Genomic DNA, 25,311 nt, shown 5'->3' on the forward strand with positions numbered 1-25,311 from the left:
GGCCTTTTGGGTTGCTGCTGCACACGGCTGGCTCATAGTCAAGTGATCGTCCATTAGATCTGCAAGGTCGCTCTCACGGTTGCTGTTTCTGAGCCAGGTCTCGCCTTAATTCAGTGTTTCTCAACCTTGACCATTTTAAGGCATGTGGACTTCAACTCCCAGAATTCCACAGCCAGCAATGCTGGCTGTGGAATTCTGGGAGTTGAAGTCCACATGCCTTAAAATGGTCAAGGTTGAGAAACACTGCCTTAATTTGTACAATTGGACCAGGTCTGTCCGAGCTGGGCCCAACTCCGTTCGCGGCTCTCTCGCGACGGCCAGGCCCCTAACTGCGGCTTTCAGCCCGTCCCGCTATATCGGTCGGCCCTCCTTCCTTCCCCGCCGAGCCCAGAGTCGTCCGGAGGGGCGCCTGGGATGGCGGCGGAGAGAAAGCGCGGGCAAACGGGCAGAACCAAGTGCCGCCGCGCCCAGGCTGGGCTGGGAAGCGGCCGCTCCGAAGGAAGCTTGGCCCTGAGGGGCGGCTCTGAGGGGCGGCATCCCGCCTTCCTCGCCCCTCAGGGACGCCCCTCAGGGGAAAGCGCGGGACGGGGGCGGGGGGAGGGGCCGGCGGGCAGTCGCCGAAAATCCGCCCCGGACGCCCTGCCGGGCTCGTCGCGCGCCTCAGGAGCGCCTCAAGAGCGCCCGGCCGTCGTGCGGTCCGAAGAGCCCCGGCGGCGTCGGCGGTTTTCCCCTAAGAGGGCGGCCGGGCGCAAGGCTGAGGCGCTCGGTCGCGACCGCCCCGCGCTCTCTTCGGCGGCGCCGTCGGGAGAGGGCGAGCAGTCCGCCTTTCCTGCCCGGAGGGCGTCGCCTTTTCGGCCAATTCTCTGACTCCCCCCCTCCCCAATCCCCCGGAGGCCGCCTGGCTCCCCGCCGCTCTCCTTGCAGGCAGCCCCGTCAGCCGCGGCTGTGGCGCTCGGCGGGCGGCGCTCCTGCCTGCTCGGCCAACCTGCCGCGGGCTGCAGGCGCGGCAGCTCCGCCCCGGGCGAGGCCGAGCCCGTCCGCCGCTCCGCCGGGCGCTCCCTCAGGCTGAGCGCGCGGCGGCTGCGGCGCCTCCTCCCTGCTTGCCTCCCTCCCTCCCTCCTTCCTCAGCCTCTCTCTCGCTCTCTCTCTCGCCCCCCCCCGCCAGTAAATCCGATCTAGGCCGAGCCGTCTTCCCTCCGACCACGTGATCCCGCCCAGCGTCCGACACCTTTCGGGGCTGGCTCGCTCGCTCGCTCGCTCGCTCGGGCTCGGCGCGGCGCACCTGGGCTCCGGCAGCGACCCGGCGCCCCGCCTTCCGGACGCGGCGGCAGGGCAGGGCAAGGGCGGGGAGGGCGGGGGTCGGCACGCGTCGGCCGGGGCTGGGAGCCGGCCCGGCATTGGTGTCTCCCCTCCCGCCGCCCAGGAGCCGCCGCTCCCACGCCTGGATGCTGGCTCCGGCCGCCGGACTGCTGCGCCTGGCTCGCCCGAGGAGCCCGGCGGCGCTCCGCGGAGACAGCCGCCGCCTGGGCGCGTCCGCGGGGAAGTTCGCCTGAGGCTGCTCCGCTGCTGCGCCTGCCCGTCGCCGCGCCCCGTTGGGGAAGGATTGCTGCCCCCCCGAGACGTGCCTTGCCCGAGCGCCTAAGATGAAGAGGGCCATCGCCGGAGGTACGGTAGGCGAGAGGGCGGCCGCGGGACCGAGGGGGGGCGGCCGGCCGGCTCAACGCGCCCGAAGTTCCGCCTGGCAACTTTGCCGCGCGCTGAGGACCGGGGAAGGGGAAGCGTCCGGACGCCGCCGGGCCGGGGAGGACCAGCTGAGGCGCGGAGGGGCGCGAACTCAGCGACGGCCGCCGGGCAGGGAAGCCGCTGCGCGTTGCGCAGGGGTTGGGGCGGGAGACCGTTTGGTGGATCTCTTGTGTCCCCCCCTCGGCTCTGCCGGGGCGGAGGAAGGAAGGGTCGCTGATGAAGGGGGCTGGGAACTCTGGGCCTGCTTTGGGGGCGCCCCTGGAGAGCCCCCCAGGCTGGGGGCGGTTTTCTGGGAGGGCGGCTTTTTTCTCTCCCTTCCTCCCCCCCCCAAGGCCGGGCGGCTCTCCTGCCCTCTCCCAGCCCGGGAAGCGTCGCAGGGGTGGATTTCTAGGCAGGAGCCCCCCCCCCGTTTCCTTCCCCTCCCCTTTTGGGGAGGGCGCAGGGTCTTCCCTGAAAGTCTCCCCCCCCACCCGCTGCTGCTGCGGCCGCTGCCTTTCCCCCGCGCTTGCCGGCGGCCTTGGGAGCCCCGGCAGGTGTTTGCAGATGTTGCCATGCTGGGCGACGGGGCGGGGGGGGCTCTCTCCTTTCCCTTCCCCCTGGCGAGCCCCCCCCCCAAGGCCGGGCGGGCTCTCCTGCCCTCTCCCAGCCCGGGAAGCGCCGCAGGGGTGGATTTCTAGGCAGGAGTCCCCCCCGTTTCCTTCCCCTCCCCTCTTGGGGGGGCGCAGGGTCTTCCCTGAAAGTCTCCCCCCCACCCGCTGCTGCTGCTGCGGCCGCTGCCTTTTCCCCGCGCTTGCCGGCGGCCTTGGGAGCTCCGGCAGGTGTTTGCAGATGTTGCCATACTAGGCGACGGGGCGGGGGGGGGCTCTCCTTTCCCTTTCCCCTGGCGAGCCCCCCCCCTGCATCGGGGCCTTTGCTGTGGAGCCGCCCGCGGGGGTGGGTAGGGGGGGAGAACCGGGTCCTTCTCTCCCGCGGCGATCGCTGCGGAAGGCTCGGTCTATTGGGGGGGGGGCCGGCGGACGACCCCGCGATGCCTTCTGCTCCCGGCAGTTGGGGCGCCGGGCTGGCCTGAAAAAATGGGGGCTTTGCAAAGCTTGTTCAGTCTGGAGGGATCCCCGGAAGAGAAGCTTGCAGCGGGGGGGGCGGGGGAGAAATCCCCCCCCCACTACAGCAGCAGGGCTGCCCCCACCCCCGGCCGCCGCCGCCCTGCAGAAAAAGGACCAGATCGCCTGGCCTCGGAAAGCCATGGAGTTGGCCAAAGTTTCCAGTGGTTTTTCCCCAGAGAACAGGGCAATCTCACGTTCCCAGCGGGGGACCGGAAAAAACGAAAGTGCTTTTTGGTTAGAGAGAAAGAAAGAAAGAAAGAAAGAAAGAAAGAAAGAAAGAAAGAAAGAAAGAAAGAACAAAGTACTATTCTCCCCCCCCTCCCCTTAAAAGAATTAGCTGCTGGGTCGCACGTTTTCTTCTTAATTTGCAATGATGGAGATGACCTCCACCGGAGGAGGGTGGAGGATAGGATTTCCCGGAGGCGCGAGTGTTTCTGATGGAGGTGTGTGCATGTGTGAATCGCTATCTCCAGCCCTTTGGAGGGCAAAGTACTGATTGGAAAACTGCTTGGTTGGGGTCGATGGGCCTGAAAAGCGGGGGGGGGGTTGGGAGGGGGGGGAAAGCTGGAGGCATAACGGGCAAAAAAAAAAAAAAAAAGCCAGGTGTTTCTTCTGCCTCCTGGGAACGCTGTTACTTGTCTGTGTTTCACGTAAAATACGCATTAGTCAAAGGTGCTAAACTGGATTAAGGCTGAAGGGAAAACATTTCATGGAAAGTGAGCAAATACTATGTAGGCTGGGAATTGCTTTCGTTCTGCTTTTTTATATCTATCTATCTATCTATCTATCTATCTATCTATCTATCTATCTATCTATCTATCTATCTATCTATCTATCTACTTACCTATCTACTGTATCCATCTATCTATAATGGCACTCTGGGTGTAATCTGCTTCTGCAAGGTCTTGGAGGAGACGCTGAGGATAGGCAGCCAGAACTCTCTCCCAAGTGAGATTTAGTGGGGTTCACATCCTTGGGTCAGAGAGCCCTGGTGCAGGAGGCCATCGTGGGCAACTGATGGTGGGGGTATCCTTTGGGGGGGGGGCAAAGGGAGGGAAAGCGCCATTGCAAGGGTACCACCTAGTGGCAATTCTTTCAGGGAGCCAGGAAGAAAAGAAGCGATACAACAGCCCTCCAGGCAGAGAACTTTGCTAAGATTGGGGGGCTGGTTGAATGCGTTTCCCACCCCTCCCTGACTCACACATACTATTAGGTTTGGGGAGTTCTGTGTATCTTAAGGGATGTTATCTCTGCTTCTCTAGGTCTCTCCTAGGCTGTTTTTACAGGGAGTCTATTAGACAGTTTAGCTTCTCTCTCTCTTTCTCTCTCTCTCTTTCTCTCTTTCTCTCTTTCTCTCTCCCCCTCTATTCCCCCCCTTTTTCTCTCCCTCTCCCCCTCCCTTCCTCTCCAATGTGGTTGATGGTCATGCATATGATTTCAGTGCAGCAAAGAAACCAAACGCTGCCTTATTTGCTTGCAGCGGAAATATCTCAGGGTGCCTTCAAAGCACTTTAGATAGATTTTTGCCTCTTTCAGGAAGCTAAAGGGCTAAATTAACTGGTCAATTAATGGGAAATCTTTAGGACTGTGTGAAAAAAAAAAAACTAATTAAGTGAGAGCAGGGAGAATATTGGGCCCCAAAGGCTTAGAATCCTGGGATCGCTTGATTCATCCTTTCTGGCTGCTGACAATTGCTTGCCTTAAAACCCCTCCGAAAAAGTTCTCTTGGGAAGAGAAAATTGTGTGGCTATGTATTCTGCCCCCCTCTGTTAGCTGGTGAAAGGAGCAGAGGCCTGCAAATGATTGTGTGTTGTGTTTCACGGGGAGAGTATCATAGAAATCAAGTCAGCTCTTCCTTCCTTCCTCCACCCCTCCCTCCCTCCCTCATAAAAAAAACACTCACCTGGTTACAGAAGCAAGGGAAACAACTATTTGGGCATCCCCCCACCATGTCTATGCATGAATAGGGAAGCATGAAATCAGCTCTCTCTCTCTATATATATACCCAGAAAATCATTTCAGCAAAGAAATGTATTAATCTCCATAATGTAAAAAAAAAAACAGTCTACAGTGCAACAGAAGGTTGCTTGATTTTATTATTATAATAGACATGTCTAATCGGTCTTTAAAACCCACACAAAGCAGGGGAAGGAGAAGGAGAGAATCAGCCTCTCCTCCCCATGTAAGGGATTATCCAATTGTGTAGTTTTCAAGGGCAGGATGAAAAATCCCTACGCGGAACAGAAGCTCTTCAAGCCAGTCAGGAGATCCGGAGCCTAGACGAGGTGTTCGTCTACGGATCTTCCAGTCCTGTTTTCTGTCCAGTTGCGCAGAAGAGTCTCGCTTTGCTGATCTGAGCAAGCTAAAGCTTTGAAGCCAGAGGAAGACAGGGTTGGGTGGGAGGGCAGAGGAGTGGTTGAGAGAAATGGCAGAGAGCAGTCAAAAACATCTAACAGTATCCGACAATTTTTCTGCCTCTGATGCAGAGGCTGCTAATATTAAAGTGGAGAATGCAGTGAAGAGTTTTTATCTTGAGAAGCTCAGTTTTCATTATAGAGGGACAAATGGTGCATCAGGAACAAAGATCTACTTACTATAGTGTTTCTCACGCTTAGCTTTAAGACATGTTTGATTTCAGCTCCCAGAATTCCCAATCAGCATGAATTTCTCTGGGAATTCAAGTTCATGCATCTTAAATTTGCTACGTTTTGATGGAACGCTGGTCTAGTCCTTACAGTAGGAGAGAATATTTATGGGTGGACAATATCTTACAGCTTTCTTTTAGAAAGTTTTTTTTTAAAAAAAAACCACCCTGAGTTTATCTATTAGGCATACATACTTTTTTTCTTGTTTGAATAACCTATTCTACAGTCCTGTGCATTAGTAAAAACATAAGAATGGATTATTCTTCAATAAGGAAAATTACATCAGCTTAATTTAACAGGCCACAGAATCTTGTTTTCCTGGTATAAATTGAGTGCCCTTTTCTTTGATGCTGGGTAATTGCCATCAAGTGCAAAGAGCTTTAAAAAAAATCCTTTCTCCATTCTTGTTCCAGACGAGAAACTGGTAAAAGCTAAATCGGCCATTATGTGCAGTTCCTGGGTGGGGGGAGGGGGGGAGAGTACACAAGGCCTGCCTTTTCCAGGTGGCAGCAGGTATCTGAAATTGCTTTTCACAGAATCAATCAATCAACCAGAACAGAGCTGGAAGGGACCTTGGAGGTCTTCTAGTCCAGCCCCCTGCTCAAACAGGAGATCCTATACCATTTCATACAAATGGTTGTCCCAATCTCTTCTTTAAAAACTCCAGTGATGAAGCATCCACAAATTCTGAAGGCCAGCTGTTCCATTGATTAATTTTTCTCACTGTTAGGTTTCTTCAGGTTGCTTCTCTCCTTGATTAATTTCCATCCGTTGCTTCTTGTCCTTCCTTCTAGTGCTTTGGACAATAGGTTGACCCCCTCTTCTTTGTGGCAGCCCCTCAAATATTGGAACACTGCTATCATGTCCCCCCTAGTCCTTCTTTTCTCTAAACTAGCCAAATCCAAATCCTGTAGCCGTTCTTCATATGTTTTGGTCTCCAGGCCTTTGATCATCCTACTTGCTCTTCTCTGCACTTTTTCCAAAGTCTCAACATCTTTTTTATAACTTGATGACCAAGACTGGATGCTGTATTCCAGGTGTAGTCTTATTAAGGATTTATAAAGCAGTATTAATACTTCACATACTAGTTATATGCCTAACAACCAGACCCTATATCAGTGATGGCGAACCTTTTAGAGACCGAGTGCCCCAAACTGTAACCCAAAACCCACTTACGTATCGTCGGGTGCCAGGTGGGCGTGGCCCATTGGGTGGACGTGGCTGCAGTGGTAACAGCAGACTGGGTGGGACTAAAAAGTTCAACCAATCAATTCCAACTTGGCGAGATTTTTTTTTCCCCGCGAGAAGTTGAAATTGATTGATTGAACCTTTCTTTTTGCACATGGTGGTGGAGTCCTAAAGCGAAAAGGTTTTATAAAACCCATCTGAAGGCCTAGGACTGGGGCGATAGCACGCGTGCCCACAGAGAGAGCTCTGTGTGTCACCTGTGGCACGCATGCCATAGGTTCGCCACCACGGCCCTATATCATTTCAGACTAGTAGCTGTCCAGTCTTTTCTGAAAACCTCCAGTGATAAAGCACCCACAGGTTCTGAAGGGAAAGCTGTTCCACTGGTTAATTGTCCTCACTGTTAGGGCAAGAGTAGGCAACGCAGCAGTTAGAGTGCAGTACTGCAGGCCACTTTAGCTGACTGTGTTCAGCAGGTCAGCGGTTCAAATCTCACCGGCTCAAGGTTGACTCAGCCTTCCATCCTTCCGGGGTAGGTAAAATGAGGACCCAGATTGTTGGGGGCAATGTAAATATATAGATATACATTGCTTACTGGTGGACACCGCTTAGAGAGTGCTTGCGCTTAAAGCGGTATATAAGTCTCATTAAATAAATAAATAAATAAAACCTTGGCTCTTTTATGACTCAGTCAGGAATTCTGAGAGTTGAAGTCCATGAGTCATAAAAGAGCCAAGGTTGCCTGCCCCCTGAGCTAAGGCAATAGGTAAGAGGAAAGATGAGAAGGATAATAGGATAATATAATAATAGTCATAATAATAGATGATGACAATAACAACAACAATAATAATAACTAATAATATAGCAGATCAAACCAAGAACAAACCAAGCCAGACAAAGATTCATGGATGGAAACTGATCAAGGAGAGATTCAACCTAGAAATAAGGAGAAATTTCCAGACAGTGAGAACAGTCCACCAATGGAACAGAAGTTGCCTTCAGAAGTTGTGGGAGCTTCATCGCTGGAGGCTTTCAAGAACAGACTGGACTATCAGAAATGGTGTAGGGCAGTGGTTCTCAACCTTTTTAATGCCGTTACCCCCAACTGGTCGTAAGTTGAGGACTACTCAACCGGTCGTAAGTCGAGGACTACTCAACTGGTGCAGCACCGTTGGCAGACTGGGACTTTTGGCAGGCTCAGCAGGGCAGAGACAGCCTGGACAATTCCTATTGGCTTTGGAAAGCCAATAGAATTAGACTCTATTCAAGAGAGTCTATTCTATTGGCTTTCAAAAGCCAATAGAAAAAAGGGAGTAGCACAGCTAAGGAAAAGGGGGAAAAAATGGCGGACTGCGTTGTTTGGCGACCCCCGTGAAATGGTCGTTCGACCCCAAATGGGGTCCCGACCCACAGGTTGAGAACCACTGGTGTAGGGTCTCCTGCTTGGATGGGGGGGGGGGCTTGAACTAGATGACCTAAAAGGTCCCTTTCAACTGTATTATTCTAATTGGTGCAGGTGTAATCACTAAATTACATTTGCTGACTGGAGGGACTGCTGACCATTTTATTCCTGAAAATTAATTATGTCTTGTAGATCTTAACGATCATTTAATAGATTTTGCCGTTTCAGGACAGGCTGTGATGTTATGGGTGTGGGTCATTTATGGATGGTTTGATCACCCTGTCAAGTCTTTGATATCAGCTCACACGCTCCCTTCTGGAGCTTCACAAGAGGCAGCCCCAATGCCAACTTATCTTACTGGTTGTCTTGCGATCCTTGGAGTCCACTTGCTAACTGTTAAGTCTTGAGGAAATGAATTCCCTTCTTCCAAAATGCTTCCAAGTGATTGATGTTTTTGACACTCAGATTCGGCTACCTGACACTCCTCAAAGGTTGGGGCTTTTACTTAGCCCTATCTGCGCATTTAATTTTGGGATCTGAGCTTTGGCAGTTTTTGATAGCTGCTGAGCAATAGTATTTATTATTTGGCAGGACTTGATGGATAGGATATTGTGGGAAAGTGAACTAAGAGCAGTCTTTAAACTTACCAGTTCACGTCTTTCGTTGTGATTTGAAGGTTATGGGTTAATTCTGTAATGGATGCAATTGTTCAGTGTTTCCTAAATCAATCCATTTAGAGAGTTAACCACAGAAAGGGTGCAGAAAAGAGCAATGAAGATGATAAGGGGATTGGAGGCTAAACCGTAGGATGAATGATTAAGGGAACCAGGTATGTCATCCGAGGGGAACGGAAGGATTTATACTCCTTGCAGACAGCTGGTCATTTGCCTTCTTTTAGAGAGTCGTTGAGACCACCTGGAAGCTTACCTGTGTCCTCAGGAGACTGGAGATAGATGATGTTGTATCCCTCCCCCTCTGTTGAGAGAGGGCTGCTCAGTTTTGACATAGATGGCCTCTTTGAACTCTCTTTCAAACTAGCAGTCCTCTGTGTCCAAAATGTGGACCTTACTGTCTTTGAGAGATCATTAAAGAGAGATCCAGTGAGAACAATTAATCGGTGGAATGGCTAGCTTCCAGAATTTGTGGGGTTCCATCACTGGAGATTTTCAAGATGAGATTGAACAACCATTTTGGGTGTCAAACTGCCAGCCCACAGGCCGGATGCATAATGGCAAAACCATACCTACCCCATTGCTTGAGTAGAGGACTCTACAAGATCCCTTCCAACGCTGTTACTCTCTGTTGTATGTTCATACAGAATCATAGAGTTGAAAGGGACCGTAGAGGACACCTAGTTGAGGTTGACCACTAGAGCAGTGTTTCTCAACCTGGGCAACTTTAAGATGGATGGACTTCAACTCCCACAATTCCCCAGCCAGCAAAGCTGGCTGGGGAATTCTGGGAGTTTGAAGTCCATCCATCTTAAAGTTGCCCAGATTGAGAAACACTGCACTAGAGCTTTTCTGAAAGATCACCGTCCAGCTTGCTTGAAAATCTCCTGCAAAGGAGAACCCACTACTTGTAAGTAGTACCAATGGAAAGTAATATATGTACAGGTAGCCCTTGACTTAATGACCACAATTGAGATCAGAACTTCTATGGCTAAGCAAGACAGTTAAGTGACGTGTCAGGTGTGAACAACCAGATCCACATATGAAGAATGCAATTAGCTATTTATTGCTTAATGCCTATTTCACAGGAATTGTCCCAGGCAGCCATTTGCACCTGGGCCAAACCAGATAAGGTTCAATGGCATTCAAGCAGGGTTAACCTTGCCATCTTGTGTCTATGTATCGTTGTTGTTGTTAGTTGTGAAGTCATGTCTGACCCTCGCGACCCCAAGGACAACGTTCCTCCAGGCCTTCCTGTCCTCTACCATCATCTGGAGTCCATTTAAGCTCACGCCTGCTGCTTCAGTGACTCCATCCAGCCACCTCCTTCTCTGTCGTCCCCTTCTTCTCTTGCCCTCCATCTTTCCCAGCATCAGGCTCTTCTCCAGTGAGTCCTTCCTTCTCATTACGTGGCCAAAATACTTGAGTTTCAACTTCAGGATCTGGCCTTCTAAAGAGCAGTCGGGGTTGATCTCTTCTAGGACTGACCGGTTTGATCACCTTGCAGTCCAGGGGACTCACAGGAGTCTTCTCCAGCACCATAGTTCAAAGGCCTCCATTCTTTGGCGCTCAGCCTTTCTTAGGGTCCAACTTTCACAGCCATACATTGCAACTGGGAAAACCATGGCCTGGACTAAACAGACTTTTGTTGGCAAGGTGACGTCTCTGCTTTTTAGTATGCTGTCTAGATTTGCCATAGCTTTCCTCCCCAGGAGCAAGCATCTTCTAATTTCTTGGTGCAGTCCCCATCTGTGGTGGTCTGTGTATCTATTCCAGACCAATTCCTTGCTTGACTTCTTCACCTGCCTTGGCCAGTCTCTTTCTCCAGTTTTACATCCTTTTTTCCTACAATTGTCAAGCCAATCACTGCAGTTGTTCAGTGAGTCACATGGTTGTTAAGTGAATCTGACTTCCTCCCACTGACTTCGAACTAAGCGCAATGTTGTAAGTCAAGGAGTACCTGTTTTGAGGGGAGACCACAGTGAGGAGCACAGCAGTGGTGCCAAGGGAGCGCTATGCCATGGGCCTAACTTCCATTCTTTTTTTTTTTTAATAATTTTTTTTTTATTTTCCATTTATCCAGCATAATTATACAACAAAATTCACTTTACAAAATAAAATAAATTCATAATCATAACCATAGGTGCCGCTTGCTCCTTCCCCCCAAGCTGCATCCACCCTCTCTACTACCTTCCCTACTTCCCTCCTCTTTCTCTCCTCCCCTCCTACTCTCTTCCCCTCCCCTTCTCCTCTTACCATCCTACTTCCTCCCTTCACCTTCCTCCCCTCTCATCCCTCTCAAATACAGGAATACAGTGAAAGGGAAATGCCCAAGCATCACCTTTCCATAAATTACCATATCTATATTATCCTATTCTAGCTATTTACCCACCCATTCACCCACCCACCCACCCTCAACCCCCCCCTCACTTCCCAGAGCAGAGTACAGGGTTATTAATAACAAAATTAACAATATACAATAAAAAAAGAAAAAGAAAAAAAAATCATACTTAGCCCTTAACTCCCCTTAAATTACATCATCATAAGCCAATCTCTTATACAACATTTACTATAAAATTTACTCATAAAATAAGCGAAACTTTATAGTCCCATACTTCTTCTGAATATAATCTATCCATCTTCTCCATACAATAATATATCTTTCTTGTGTCTGATCCTTTAAATAAGCAGAAGTTTTTGCCATTTCTGCAAAATTAGAAACTTTAGATATCCATTCTTCTAAAGTAGGCAACGAATCTTTCTTCCAATAAGCCTAACTTCCATTCTTCATCTTGCTTCCCTAAAGTCTGGGAATTTCCCCCCCCCCCATGCAGTACTGATTAGCAAAAGGGTGGGCTTTGGGAAACTTAGACACAACCGCACCTTGGAATTGAGCCCCAGAATGAGGTTTCTTGGCTCCTTTTTCTAATTGCTGTTAGGTTTATCTTTCCTACATTTACTATAAAATTTACTCATAAAATAAACGAAACTTTATAGTCCCATACTTCTTCTGAATATAATATACCCATCTTCTCCATACAATAATATATCTTTCTTGTGTATGATCCTTTAAATAAGCAGAAGTTTTTGCCATTTCTGCAAAATTAGAAACTTTAAATATCCATTCTTCTAAAGTAGGCAACGAATCTTTCTTCCAATAGGCCTAACTTCCATTCTTCACCTTGCTTCCCTAAAGTCTGGGAATCCCCCCACCATGCAGTACTGACTAGCAAAAGGGTGGGCTTTGAGAAACCTAGACACAACCGCACCTTGGAATTGGGCCCCAGAATGAGGTTTCTTGGCTCCTTTTTCTAACGGCTGTTAGGTTTATCTTTCCTGTAACGCGGAGGTCCCACTTGTTCAAGGACCCATCCGTAGGGTGCAGCCGAGGCTGGTGCCCTATTTATAGGTCACGTGTTAACGGAATAGGAATGCATGCTGCGTACCGCAAGGCAGGTGGAAGGGGAGCGTTTAGATTTGCAAAATCAATTTAGCAAATGTTAAATGCTGTGGGAAAGACTTACATTTGCTCTCCTGTGCCGTTCCGCATTCTCTTTGGCAACAGAGAATTCGCTTTAAAAAGAGGAAGAGGAGGATTTTCAGAGAATTGCTCAAGCGTGACTTTTAACCAGGACGAGGCCAAGGATTCTTTGTTTCTCGTTGCCCCTATCTTCTCGTTGCCCCTTGTTGCCTCTATCTCGTTGCCCCTCGGTCGGAAACCTCCTGGCCTTCTTTTCTCCCATTAGATCCCAAGGAAAGGAGGGAGGGCCTTGGGGTGGGGAGGGGAGCAGAATTCAGAGGCAGAAGAGAGAAGCAACCTCGAACTAAGGAGAAATTTCCTGACAGCTAGAACAATTAATCAGTGAGACAACCTGCCTCCAGAAGTTGTGAATGCTCCAACACTGGAAGTTTTTAAGAAGAGACTGGACAACAACTTGTTTGAAATGGTATAGGGATTCCTTCCTAAGCAGGGGGTTGGACTAGAAGACCTCCAAGGTCCCTTCCAACTCTGCTATTCTGTTCTGTTCTATTCCATTCCATCCTATTCTATTCCGTTCTGTTCCGTTCCAATCTATTCTATTCTGTTCTATTCAGTTTCATTCTGTTTCATTCCGTTCCATTCCATTCCATTCTATTCTCTATCCCATCCCATATTCTATTCTATTCTATTCTATTCTATTCTATTCTATTCTATTCTATTCTATTCTATTCTATTCTATTCTATTCTATTTCCATTTCCATTTCCATTTCCATTCCATTCCATCCATTCCATTCCATCCATTTCATTCCATTCCATTCCACTCTATTCCACTCTATTCTATTCTATTCCATTCCATTCCATTCCACATTCTATTCCACATTCTATTCCACTCTATTCCATTCCGTTCTGTTCTGTTCTGTTCTGTTCTATTCCATTCCATTCCATTCCATTCCATTCCACATTCTATTCTGTTCTAGTCTATTCTATTCCATCCTATTCTATTCTATCTTCTATCTTCTATTCCATTCCATTCCATTGTTTGCTCTTCTCTGCACACTTTCTAAGGTCTCAATATCTTTTTTTCATCGTGGTGACCAGAAGGATATGCAGTATTCCAAGTGTGGCCTTGCTAGTGCAGTATAAAGTGGTATTAATTAATTGTTTTAAGACTTCAACCAGTCTTTGAATGGGAAGGGGAATGGAAGCATGTTCTGATGTCAGGTGGCACCTGTGCTGGATGACCTTCCTGCAGCTTAAAAGATCACCCCTCATTTTGCCTGTCAAACCAGGGGAAACTCTGATTTCTCTTCAGATGATATTCTTGGTTAATCCAGGCCTAGTTGTGGTTTTCTGGGGGCCCTCCCCTTTTATTGTTCTCAGGGAAATATTAATATTAAAAGTTCAAACATCTTGAATGTTATGATCTTGACAACAGCGCATCCTGGGATAGTGGGAGTTACTTCCAACTCTCTTCAATAAGGATAAAATTATAAGAATACACTTACTTTTAGTTTAACAAAAGATATACAAAACTAAAATATTATATATATATATATATATATATATATATATATATATATATATATATATATATAGACAGATCATATCATGATTTCTTAGGCTGATCCCTCTAAATAAATAATCCATAAATAAATAATCCATAAATGAATCATACTAGCAACTCCAGAAATATACATAATATCCAATATATTAAAACATAAAATGACATAAAATAAATTGTATATCTTTTAAATTCCAACAATAAACAGTTTTTCTATAAGTTGACCCCCTCTTTTTTGTGGCAGCCCCTCAAATACTGGAATATTGCTATCATGTCCTCCCCCCAATCCATCTTTTCTCTAGACTAGACATACTCAATTCCTGCAACTGTTCTTCATATGTTTTTGTCTCCAGGCCTCTAATCAAGTTAGTTGCTCTTTTGCCAAACTCTCAACATCTTTTTTGTAATATGGTGACCAAAATTGGATGCAATATTCCAGGTGTGGCCTTGTTAATGATTTATAAAGCAGTGCTAATGCGTCACGTGATTTTGATTCTATGCCTCTGATTATACAACCAAGGATTGTATTAGCTTTTTTTTTTTTTCATTCTGTTTATCCCTCAAACCCCAAAGGAAAAATTCTGGTTTCAACTGTGCATCAGCAAACCTCTTTTACTTAGCAGTTTTATAAGTGCACCATAAATGATAAAAGATACTATCACATTGATTACGTTTCCAGTGTACACCTTTGACAATCTTTCAGGCATTAAAGACCAACGATACATCATTTTATATTTTTTAAAAATCATAATTCCATGTAAATTTCAATTCACTTGTCCACATTTTCCCATTGGTCAAGCATAATATTATATTGATTTTTTTTTTTTTGCGTGGCCCACAATTTCACCTAAGACCCCAAAAGGAGTCTCCTGACTTAGAGTCTCAGGGTCCCTAAAAGCAGACAGCAGTTCTTTCAAATTATTGATCCTGGAAAGTAGCAACATCGTGCCGGAGAATAAAGCTGCACCATTATGTTTTTATGCCTTGATACTTTACTTTAATCATGGGGATTAAAGTAAATTTCAGTTGCCAGCTTTGCTGGATTGTAAAGATGGAAAAAGCAGCAGGTGGCATCTTAAGTTGAAAAAATGTGGAATCCTGGAGTCGGAAGGGCCATCAATGTCATTAAATCCAATTCCCTGTTCCTCAAATCTCAACCATTCCTGAAAAGCATTATCCAGACTCTGCTTGGGGTCTATGACAACTCGCTATGGCCAACTCGCCACGTGTAACAAGAGTTACACTAATACCAAAGAAATTGTGGAATAGAATCACTAAAGAAAAGATGAAAAGGGAGGGACAGAATGAAATGTGAATGACAAAAAATAAAATATTTTTCAATTTATTTTAAATACTGTAATTAAATTGAATTGTTAAAATTGCCCTGCAGTGAATGGTGAGTTGGGCACAGTGAGTTGGCCACGGCAAGTTGTCCCATCTGTCTGCTCGATCACATTTGTTGGAACTCATCACTTTTTACCAATCATTGTCAAAGCTATCAGGAAGTTTTTCCTCATATTCACCCAAAATCACTTTCTTGTCCCTTAAAGTCCTTTTTTTCCACATCTGGTAAACTGGGAGGACAGAGAACAGTTATGATCATACATGTGACAACATATAAGGTAGTTGATGAGGTTTGTCACCAACCTGGTTACATTTTCTCAAGAGCTGAACATACCCTGTTCCTTTTGGAGGTTGAGTTCCACAACTCCACCATCTTCCTGGTTGCCCTTGCATGTTTGTTTGTTTGACTGTATTCAGGCCTTTGGGACCCTCCCCATATCTTTGGCACCTGTCTGCAGGTTGTTAAAAAGAGTCAGAGGATTTCCTTGTATTTCCAAACCAAACTGAACGTCGTTGTGCAGAAAGCTGCTTTTTCCGCTTCCATTTTGACACCCAGTCCATCCTCCTCCAGAGGGATGTGGACAATTCTAGGTCACCTGCCCCTTTCCCATTTGAGGAAATGTTTTTGTCTGTTTGCCTGCCGTGTTCCTGTCACTTTCTTCAAATTCCTGCGCTTCTGTCAGGTGGGAGGCAGTTTGCAAGCTTTTATTTACTGCTTGATGAGTCTATCTGAGCTTCATGTAAACATTTGGGCTTTTCCCTTACTGGATGCTATTTATCACATTGAAGTTGTTTGCACTGAATGCTACTGAGAATGCTTGGGTTTACTGAAACAGTCATCCACTCTTAACTCTAGGAAAGGAGCAAGCTTGCTTCCAAATCAGAGGCTGAGATACAAACATACACACACACAAACACACACACACAAACACACACACAGGATTTCATGGAGGGAAGTAGTAGAGTATTAAGACTGGACTGGGTCCAACACTTTCTTCACCTGCAAATGTTTTCTCGCCATCTATTGTGCTTGTCCTAGATTAGGGGTCCCCAACCCCCAGACTCTGGCCCAGTACCGGGCTGTGGCTCATTTGGAACTAGGCTGTGGAAGCAGTGGGTGAGTTCCATTTGCACGCACAGTGGGTGAGCGGGAAGCTCTATTTGTGCGAGTGGCAGGCCATAACCATCCCTTCTCCCTCCCATTGGTCCACGAAGCCAGAAAGGTTGATCTAAAAGACAATGATAACTGGAAGATCTGACTTATGTGCAGAAGTGCTTTGGCTACCATTTAGTTCTGATGTAGAGTAGAGTAGAGTAGAGTAGAGTAGAGTAGAATAGAATAGAATAGAATAGAATAGAATATGGAATGGGAATAGAATAGAATAGAATAGAATAGAATAGAATAGAATAGAATAGAATAGAATAGAATAGAATAGAATATGGAATGGGAATAGAATAGAATAAGAATAAGAATAAGAATAGAATAGAATAGAATAGAATACAATAGAATACAATACAATACAATACAATACAATATGGAGGGACCTTGGAGGTCTTCTACTCCAGCCCCCTGCTCAAGGAGGAGAATGTGTACCATTTCAGACAAATGGCTGTCCAGTCTCTTCTTAAAAACCTCCAGGGTTGGAGCATTCACCGCTTCTGGAGGCAGGTTGTCTTCACTCCTTAATTCCAGGTTGCTTCTCTCTTTGGTCAGTTTCCAACCATTGTTTCTTATCCTGCCTTCTGGTGCTTTGGAGAATAGCTTGACCCCCTCTTCTTGGTGGCAGCCCCTCAAATACTGGAATACTGCTATCATGTCACCCCTATTTCTTTTCTTTAGATTAGCCAAACCCAAGTCCTGCAGCCGTTCTTCATATGTTTTAATCTCCACGTTCCAGGCCATGACAGCCTTGTAGCACTTGTTAAGGAGGAGGCCCTTATTGTTTTATTGAATCCATGCCAGGACAAAGGGATGGGATAATAGCCTTCACCCAATAAGGCAATTCAGCAATGAGATGACCTTTCCCCGTGCTAGGTCTGCGTGGGAGTGGGAGTTCAAGCACGGTTTTCTCCCCTAGGTGATTTTATCTCCTTTCTTTACAGAAAATGTTTGCTATTTCATTGTCCAGCTTCCAGCCAAGTGCAAGATGTTACTGTTTTCTTTAGCCAAAAGCCAATTATGCAGAGAAGAAAGATAAAGGATGGAGTGTATTCCCTTTTTGACCTTCTTTGGGTCCAAGACTTTGCCAGGCACAGGCTAGTACCAAACCAAAATAAATCTGTATTGGAAAAAAAAAATAGCCTTGAAGGCAACAGATGAGATAAACAGGCAGGCAAGGTCAGGTGCCCATAATATGGAGGTCTTCCAGGAGTCTAGTATAACTTTTGGACATGTTTACTATCCGAGAATGCCTGGAGCACCTATAGCGGTTTAAAGGTGTTCTGCGAAATAAAAGTGTCCCTTGGTTGTTTTCCATGTATTTATTTATTTGAATAAAATAAGAGAAAATTGTTGGAATAACACAGTTGGAAGGGACCTTGCAGATCATCTAGTCCAGCCCCCCCACCCCCGCCCAAGCAGGAGACTCTACATCATTTCTGACAAATGGCTGTCCAGTCTCTTCTTAAAAACTTCCAGTGTTGGAGCATTCACAGCTTCTGGAGGCAGGTTGTTCCACTGGTTAATTGTTTTTACTGTCAGGAAATTCCTCCTTAGTTCTAGATTGAATCTCTCCTTGATTAGTTTCCATCCGTTGCTTCTTGTTCTGCTTTCAGGTGCTTTGGAGAATAGCTTGACCCTCCCCCCCCTCCTGTCTGTGACAGCCCCTCAAATATTGGAACACTGCTGTCATATCTCCCCTGGTCCTTCTCTTCACTAGACCAGCCATGCCCAGATCCCGCAATCTGTTTTAGCCTTCAGTCCCCCTAATCATCTTTGTTGCTCTTCTCTGCACTTTTTCCTAGAATCTCAGCATCTTTTTTTTTTAATTTTTATTCATAATACAATTAAAACAACAATGGACAAACATGACATTCCAGAATGAATTTTCCTATCAGTTCCTATCATGGTACAAAAGTTTAATACATCGTTCTTAACCTCTACATAAGCCTCATTTTCTATACAATAAATTATATATACAATTATATGTACAGTTATATATATCTTTTAATTCTACCATTAACTTGAAGTCCGAACAGTTCTCCTTAATTCATACCAATGGTAAAATTTGCCCCAGATTTCGAAGTATTCGTGCTCTGTCTTGTCTTTCATAATCATTGTAAGCCTGTCCATCTCAGCACATGATAAAATTTTATGCAGGATCTCTTCTTCTGTTGGGGTTCCCTTATTCCTCCAATTTAATCTCAGCATCTTTTTTATAGTGTGGAGACCAAAACTGGTTGCAGTAATTCACTGACAATTTACTAATTTACTAATTGTCAGTACATAAAAAGAGGGTTAAAGGAATTTTACTCCACAGCAAAATTGCAATTATAATAAAAACAATTCCAAAAGAAAACAGATTGCCTTAAAAGAGGATCACTCAGGTGTTTCTTGGTATTGAGATAACGTTTAAATAAATCTCCCCAGGCATAAAATTCCACCTTAGCGCACCATAGTCACGAGGGTCCTGTCACTGCACGTCTACAGAACCTCTGGACTAATCATCACTTCAGCTTATGGAAGGAAGGTCCCTTGTGTAGTAGAGGGAGATTTTGTTTGGCGCATTTCAAATATGAATCAGATAGGGGAAATTGGTTCTAGGTCAGATTTAAATGCTGCTCCAAAGCTGACTCTGGCGTTCTCCAGTTTCTTTGACCATAAATTTGGAGCGGAAACGCCAGATTTATGGGCATAGAAATTGGATGGATAAATTCCTGGGAAAGAAGCATCAGAGGGAAAGACAAAAATTAATGGTTGGAAGCTGATCAAGGAGAGAAGTAACCTGGATCTAAGGAGAAACTTCCTGACAGTGAGGACAATCAACCAGTGGAACAGCTTGCCTCCAGAAATTGTGGGCACCCCATCACTGGAGATGTGTGTGTTACATGTTAAAGTTGGGGGATGCTGTCATCAGTCCTTTGGTGTGGACAGATCACTCCTTGTTAGTCTTGATGTTTTCAGTGGCTGCCCATGCCACAGGGAGGAAGGACCTGCTTGATTGGTCTGCCTAAGGCTCTTGACGGCAGTCCAGTCTCTTCTTAAACCTCCAGTGATGAAGCACCCACAACTTCTGGTGGCAAGCTGTTCCACCAGTTAATTGTCCTCTCTGTTAAGAAGTTTCTCCTTAATTCCTGGTTGCTTCCCTCCTTGATTGGTTTCCATCCATCGTTTCTTGTCCTGCCCTCTGGTGCTTTGGATAATAGTTTGATCCCCTCCTCTTTGTAGCAGCCCCTCAGATACTGGAATACTGCTATCTTTTCTCTAGACTAGCCAAATCCAAATCCTGCAGCCGTTCTTCATATGTTTTGATCTCTAGGCCTTTAATCATCCTACTTGCTCTTCTCTGCACTTTTTACAAAGTCTCAACATCTTTTTTGTAATGTGACCAAAACAGGATGCTGTATTCCAGGTGTGGTCTTACTAAGGATTTATAAAGCAGTATTAATACTTCACATATTAGTTATATGCCTATGAACCAGTCAAATTTATAACTAATATCCAGAGGAGAACATTACTGCAGAATTTCAGTTTGGAATGGAGCAGCCTAAAGATCTTACAAATGAAGGAAATAAATAATGAAATGGATTTATGGTTGAGCACTGAAAGAGTTGTCCGAATTCTGTGACACATTGAGGCCACTGTTTCGTTACAACATTCCCGTAGCAGTATATCATTGGGAATAAAAATTACATTTATAGTAAAAACGACATTAAAAACAAAACTGGCAATAGCTTTGCAGCAGTTATCGTAAAACAGTTTCCTGTAGGACTGTCACAAAATTAGTTTGTAAACATGCTAAATGTCTGGGGCTTACAGTGGAGATGTCAGCACTTCCAGAGTTCATTTATTTAGGTAGGAAACCTTGAAGCCAATCTTCCTGGTACTATAAAACCAACCTTTCCTCCACTGAAGTATAAGTGGTTGGGGGTCACCACAACATGGGGAACTGTATTATGGGGTCGCGGCATTAGAAAGGTTGAGAACCACTGATCTACATGAAGCCTACATGCTGGGGACTATTAGGGAGGGACTGTCTTCACCCTCTTTCTCTCACACAAACTCTCTGAACTGAGTTACCTCTTACTTTCCTGGAACATACCCCTCCCTCCTGAGAATCCGTAACCTTACTACATCACATAATGCAATCAGGATATCTGATTCAGTACAACCATTGGAACACTCACCTCCCCTACTGGACCACTCCCCCTCAAGGCCAGAAGGAGATGAGCCAATCTAAAGTCTGGGGGAATGATACCCTAGATCAGCGGTTCTCAACCTATGGGTCGCAACCCCATTTGGGGTCGATCGACCATTTTTCGGGGGTCGCCAAAGGTGGTGATCCGCCATTTTCCGCGGCGCCGTGCATGCGCGCCGCGTATGGGGGTGGCGCCGCACATGCGCGTCGCGCATGGGGTGGCGCCGTGCACGCGCGCTGCGCGTGGGGGGCGTCACGCATGCGCGTCACGCATGGGGGGGCGTCGCGCATGTGCGTCGCGCATGGGGGCCGCCCCCATGTGCGCGGCGCCGCGCATGCGCAGAACGTTTGTGTGACGGGGTCGCCGTCACACAAACGTTGAGAAGCACTGCCCTAGATAATGCATAGTTTGTACATTTCTGGATTTGGCTAGAGTTTTGCTTGTCCAACCGATAAACCGATGAGCGGCAGAGGCCAGGATGCCTTCAGTTGCTCAGAAGCATTTTCTTCCGTTGTTCTGCTCACCCTGCTGTCAGCCATGAGCCAATCTGACAATAGAGGGAGAATAAATTTTGCAATTACAGAGCCGGGCCACACAAAGCATGATGGATTGTGGCAAACCCTCAGAAGGAACTGCTTGCAAATGAGGAATCAAATGTGGAAAGAGCCCATTAGTTGTTCTTGCCATCCATCACTGCTGACAACCCCAGATGATACATGGTGAGTGGGCGCCTCTTGTCCTCTTGGCAGAGCTCAGCTGTCATCCCTGCCTGCCTGGATTTAGAAGGCGTGGCCTGACAGGCTGGGTCTTAATCAAGCTAGTTGTACTGACCCAGGTCGCGCAGGCAGATGCAGTAAAGTCTTTTATTGCCCTGCTAAACCAGACGGTGTTGGTAAACCTCCGCTCCCATTTTTTTTCCTTGAAAACAGCACCCCTCCACACAGTCAACATAACACAGTCCCACCAGCTGAGTCTAATAGTCACCAGAACTAAGCCCCCAAACAGGAAGGAAAGCGAAGTCCACAAATCCGGTGCAGAGTTGCAAAACAAGGTCTGTAAACCACAATCCAGAGTCCTTAAAGCGAGATGTGCAAATCCAGAGTCTGAAACGCAAGTTGAAGTCCAGAAATCAAGGTTTCCAAAAATCAGGGGAGTGAGTGCCAGCCTCTTGTTTAAATCAATCCAAGCCAACAGCCTCAGAGACCTCCTCCAGGTTTTCCTGCGCCCCACTCTCTGTGCCTTCGGATCAGATGGGGGAGGCAACTGTTCCTTGTCAGAAGGATATGTTGTCTCTCATCACCACTGCCCATCTGCAGCCGATTCTCCCCTGCATTTGTGAAGGCAGGCAGCTCCCTGTCCGGTCAACCACCTCCCCTAATGTCAGAGGGGCCTGGGATAGCATCATCTTCATCCCATGGACTCTTTAGACCAGGGGTGTCAAACTGTCGGCCCGCGGGCTGGATGCATCATCTGGAAGCCGCGCCCACCCCATTGCCGGCAATAGCAAAACCGTCCCGATACGTTGCGTGATGCCATGTGACATCGTTAGTTTGACATGTCTGTTCTAGACATTCCAGGGGAGACATGCCTATTGGTTTTAAAATTACAATAATGCCTAAATCTTCAGAATTGGCTAGACTTTCCTCTTAAAGTCATCCGTCCCCTCTCAAAAATCTTTAAAACTAGACTGTGATGATCCCCCCCCCCCGAATGCTTCCCCAGATACCTCTCCAGGTGTCATTTCAGAGGAGGATGAACCAGTCCTGGACACTTCAGGAGGGGAGTTGGTCAGTGGCTCTGAGCAGCCATTTGAAGCATGGCTGCAGCAGAACAGCCCTGAGGCTTCAGGTGGGGAAAGCATGCAGCTGCAGCTGGTCAAGGATGAGGAGGAGGAACAGCTTTCTGCACCTGATCCAAGAATACATAGGGTAGAGAAAAGGCAGGACCAACGAAGGTCAGCCTGACTACTCACAAGGAGGCAGCCTTGCTCTTCTTGATGGGCTGCACCTTAAGCTGGCTATTTAGCACAGCAGACCGATGGAGGTGATGCTGGGAACAATGTGTTCATTTCCTAGCTGCATGTTCTTGCCTTGAACTTCGGATCATGTCTCTTCCAACTGTGGCCCTGCCCTGCCTTGCCATGTGGCCTTGTCTTTGCCCGTGGACTTGCCTTTGTCTGTGGACTTGCCTTGTCTTGGGAACTTGCTTTTGCCTAATGGACTGGACTCGCCTTTGCCTTGAGGACCAGTGTTGGCTTCTTGTGAGTAGCTTGTGGAACTCGTTGAGGTTGAGCTGTTGCTGGCACAGGGAATTGCTGGAGAATACTAATTCAGGCTCGGAAACCTTAATAAAGACACCCCTGTGGTGTGAGTGTGTGTGTTTGAGCGGGACAGCACATAGACATATCAAACACAAGGCCCGGAGGCCGGATGTGGCCCGCCAAGTGGTTTCATGTGGCCCGTGAAGCCATCCTGGAAACAGTGAGGGAACAGCCCCCCCTGCCTTGGCCCTGGCCCAGGCTGGCTGGGAGCCAATGTACAATTTTGAGGTGGCCATCTATGCTGAAACACATTCAGTCTTAGCTCCACAAGACCGTCTAGCAACAGCGAGGAACCAGCCCTGCTGTGTCAGCCCCATCCCCTGGGTACATGCTGGGGAGGTGTCACCCTTTGTGAGGAATGAAGAAATGGACTATACCTTGGTGCTTGCCCCGGTCCCACCCCCTTCTGCCAGAGACCCTCAGATCTGTCTCACTCCTGCCCAGGCCCCCACAGGGGGAACGATGTAGAGCTGGCCATGCCCACCCAGTAGGCCACACCCACCCTGGCCACACCCACCTGGCCCCCGAGCGCAACTGCAATGCTGATGCGGCCCTTAATGAAATTGAGTTTGACACCCCTGACATAGACCAAGAAGTCCTTTGATGACATTGGGATGCCACCTGTCAGAGCCCCCATAGCTCAGAGAGACCAAAACATTTAAAGCAAATCCCTTCAAAAATATTTCCGCCATTGGCACTGAGAAACAGCGGAGGGGATGACCCAGTCCAAAATTAGGATGAGGGGACGGTGCCCCTGGGATTCCTAGATCAATGGAAATTTTCTTCATGTTGGCGATGTTTGCTGCCCCAAACGACATTCAAATTGCAAAGATATTCCCTTCTCTTTTTTCTTTTATTTATTTCAATACTTTTCTTCTCATTTTTCCAAGGCGTGAAAGTCCAGATTTTTTTATTAGCCGACATTTGGTTTTGATGATCATTCATCAAGTTACCCCTTCAAAATGAGAAATATCAAAATATACAGTTGAGTTTAACCGACCGTTTAATAGGCTAGATGTCTATTATTCCTGGATAGTCTGTTAAATCACAGAGTGTGTCGTTTATAGAGATGACATTACACAAGTGACACAAACTATGTGATTTGCATCGTTCTCTGTCATTTGCATAATGACTGGTCAATATGTTTTTGCAATGCATCGAAGCAGTTTCCAAATCAGGGGAAGGAATTCGTGCTTTGCTCAGGCTCATGTAGTTTGTGTGTGTGTGTGTGCGCGCGTGCACGCACACACACACAGAGACACACGTGTTTCACAGTATTTTAAAAAAGATTTGGATAAACTAAAATAGATGCAGAGATGGCAAGGAGGAAATCAAGGACTTACGGGGAGAAATTGTGTGAACCCTGCCCTCCTTACCATCAGGCAAATGTGTGTTGATACCATTGTGCGTGACACCATCATGAATTCTGTAATTTAAACCCATCATTACAGGAGGCATCAAAGCAAGCAAGATGACGGTCATGGGGATCACAATGTCAGTCCTTTGCATATCTGCAAAAGGTGTGGGGCTGGCACTCCATTCATGCCAACCATTTTGCCCTTTTCAACACCTTCCTGTGGATGTTGCCAATGCTGGTAGCTACATCTGGGTATCCTGGATAGATTTAATCCAGGCTCTGCAGGAACCCATCCAGAGAAGGTGGACCCACGCCCTCCACTTAACTCTGGGTTTTAGTTTCTAAAACTGTACAAAAATTAGTCATTCACAGGATGGCAACGAGCACATGAAGAAAAGTTTGAACGCTGCCCTCCTTACCAGCAGGCAGGTGTGTGTTGATACCATTGTGCATGACACCATCATGAATTCTGTAATTTAAACCCATCATTGCATGCCCTGGGTGATAAAGAACAAGTCTTGGTTTCTTCTGGGAAGATACTTGAGAATCGACGTTCAGATACTTGAGAAACGCAACCTGTGATATGAGTCCGTGCCAGGCAGCTGAGTCCGGGGAATCAGAGGAGGAGGAGGCGGGGCCTGGAAAGCCATCAGAGGAGGAGGAGGGCTCTGATGAGCTCCAGGACTTACAATCTGATGAAGAGCCTGGCCCCTCCAATTGTGCTCAGGCTGAGACTCAGCTGTGCAGGGAAGCCGAGTTAGACTCTGAGGACAGCTGGAAGACATCATAGACGCTCGCAAACGCAGACAGGCAACAAGAGCAGGACAGAGGGAGGCAGTGGGGTGACTCCAAGGGAGGAGGAGAAGGCATTGAGAAGCCACGCCTTGGGGCTGCCTAATAAAAAGGGAAGGTGTGGGTGGTGCTGGTTGCTGAAGGCAACCATTTGCAAAGGACTCGTTTCACGGAAACCTGTTTTGTCCACCTTGCTTGTGAACAATTCTCTGTTTGCATCATGTTCTGTTTGCCTTGGACAATTCTCCGTTTGCATCGTGTTTTGTTTGCCTTGGCTTTTGGGACATTTTGCGGGTCTGTACCTAATTAATAAAAGGGGTTTGTTTTCCCTGCATTTCCAGCCTAC

The 25,311-nt window shown here is 47.1% G+C and overlaps 1 protein-coding gene across 1 annotated transcript in view; it reads left to right on the top strand.

Moving 5' to 3' along the window:
- Positions 1–1,161: 1,161 nt before the first annotated feature.
- RTN4R (reticulon 4 receptor) overlaps positions 1,162–25,311 on the top strand; it is a 123,596-nt gene continuing 99,446 nt past the window's right edge. The window contains exon 1 of the mRNA XM_039357330.1: positions 1,162–1,665. Coding sequence (XP_039213264.1) covers positions 1,644–1,665 — 22 coding nt within the window. The 5' untranslated portion in view covers positions 1,162–1,643. The remainder of the gene's footprint in view (positions 1,666–25,311) is intronic.

This window comes from Crotalus tigris, unplaced genomic scaffold, assembly GCF_016545835.1.
Source record: "Crotalus tigris isolate CLP2741 ecotype Arizona unplaced genomic scaffold, ASM1654583v1 scf7180000018891.247784533:1973344, whole genome shotgun sequence".
NCBI lineage: Eukaryota > Metazoa > Chordata > Lepidosauria > Squamata > Viperidae > Crotalus > Crotalus tigris.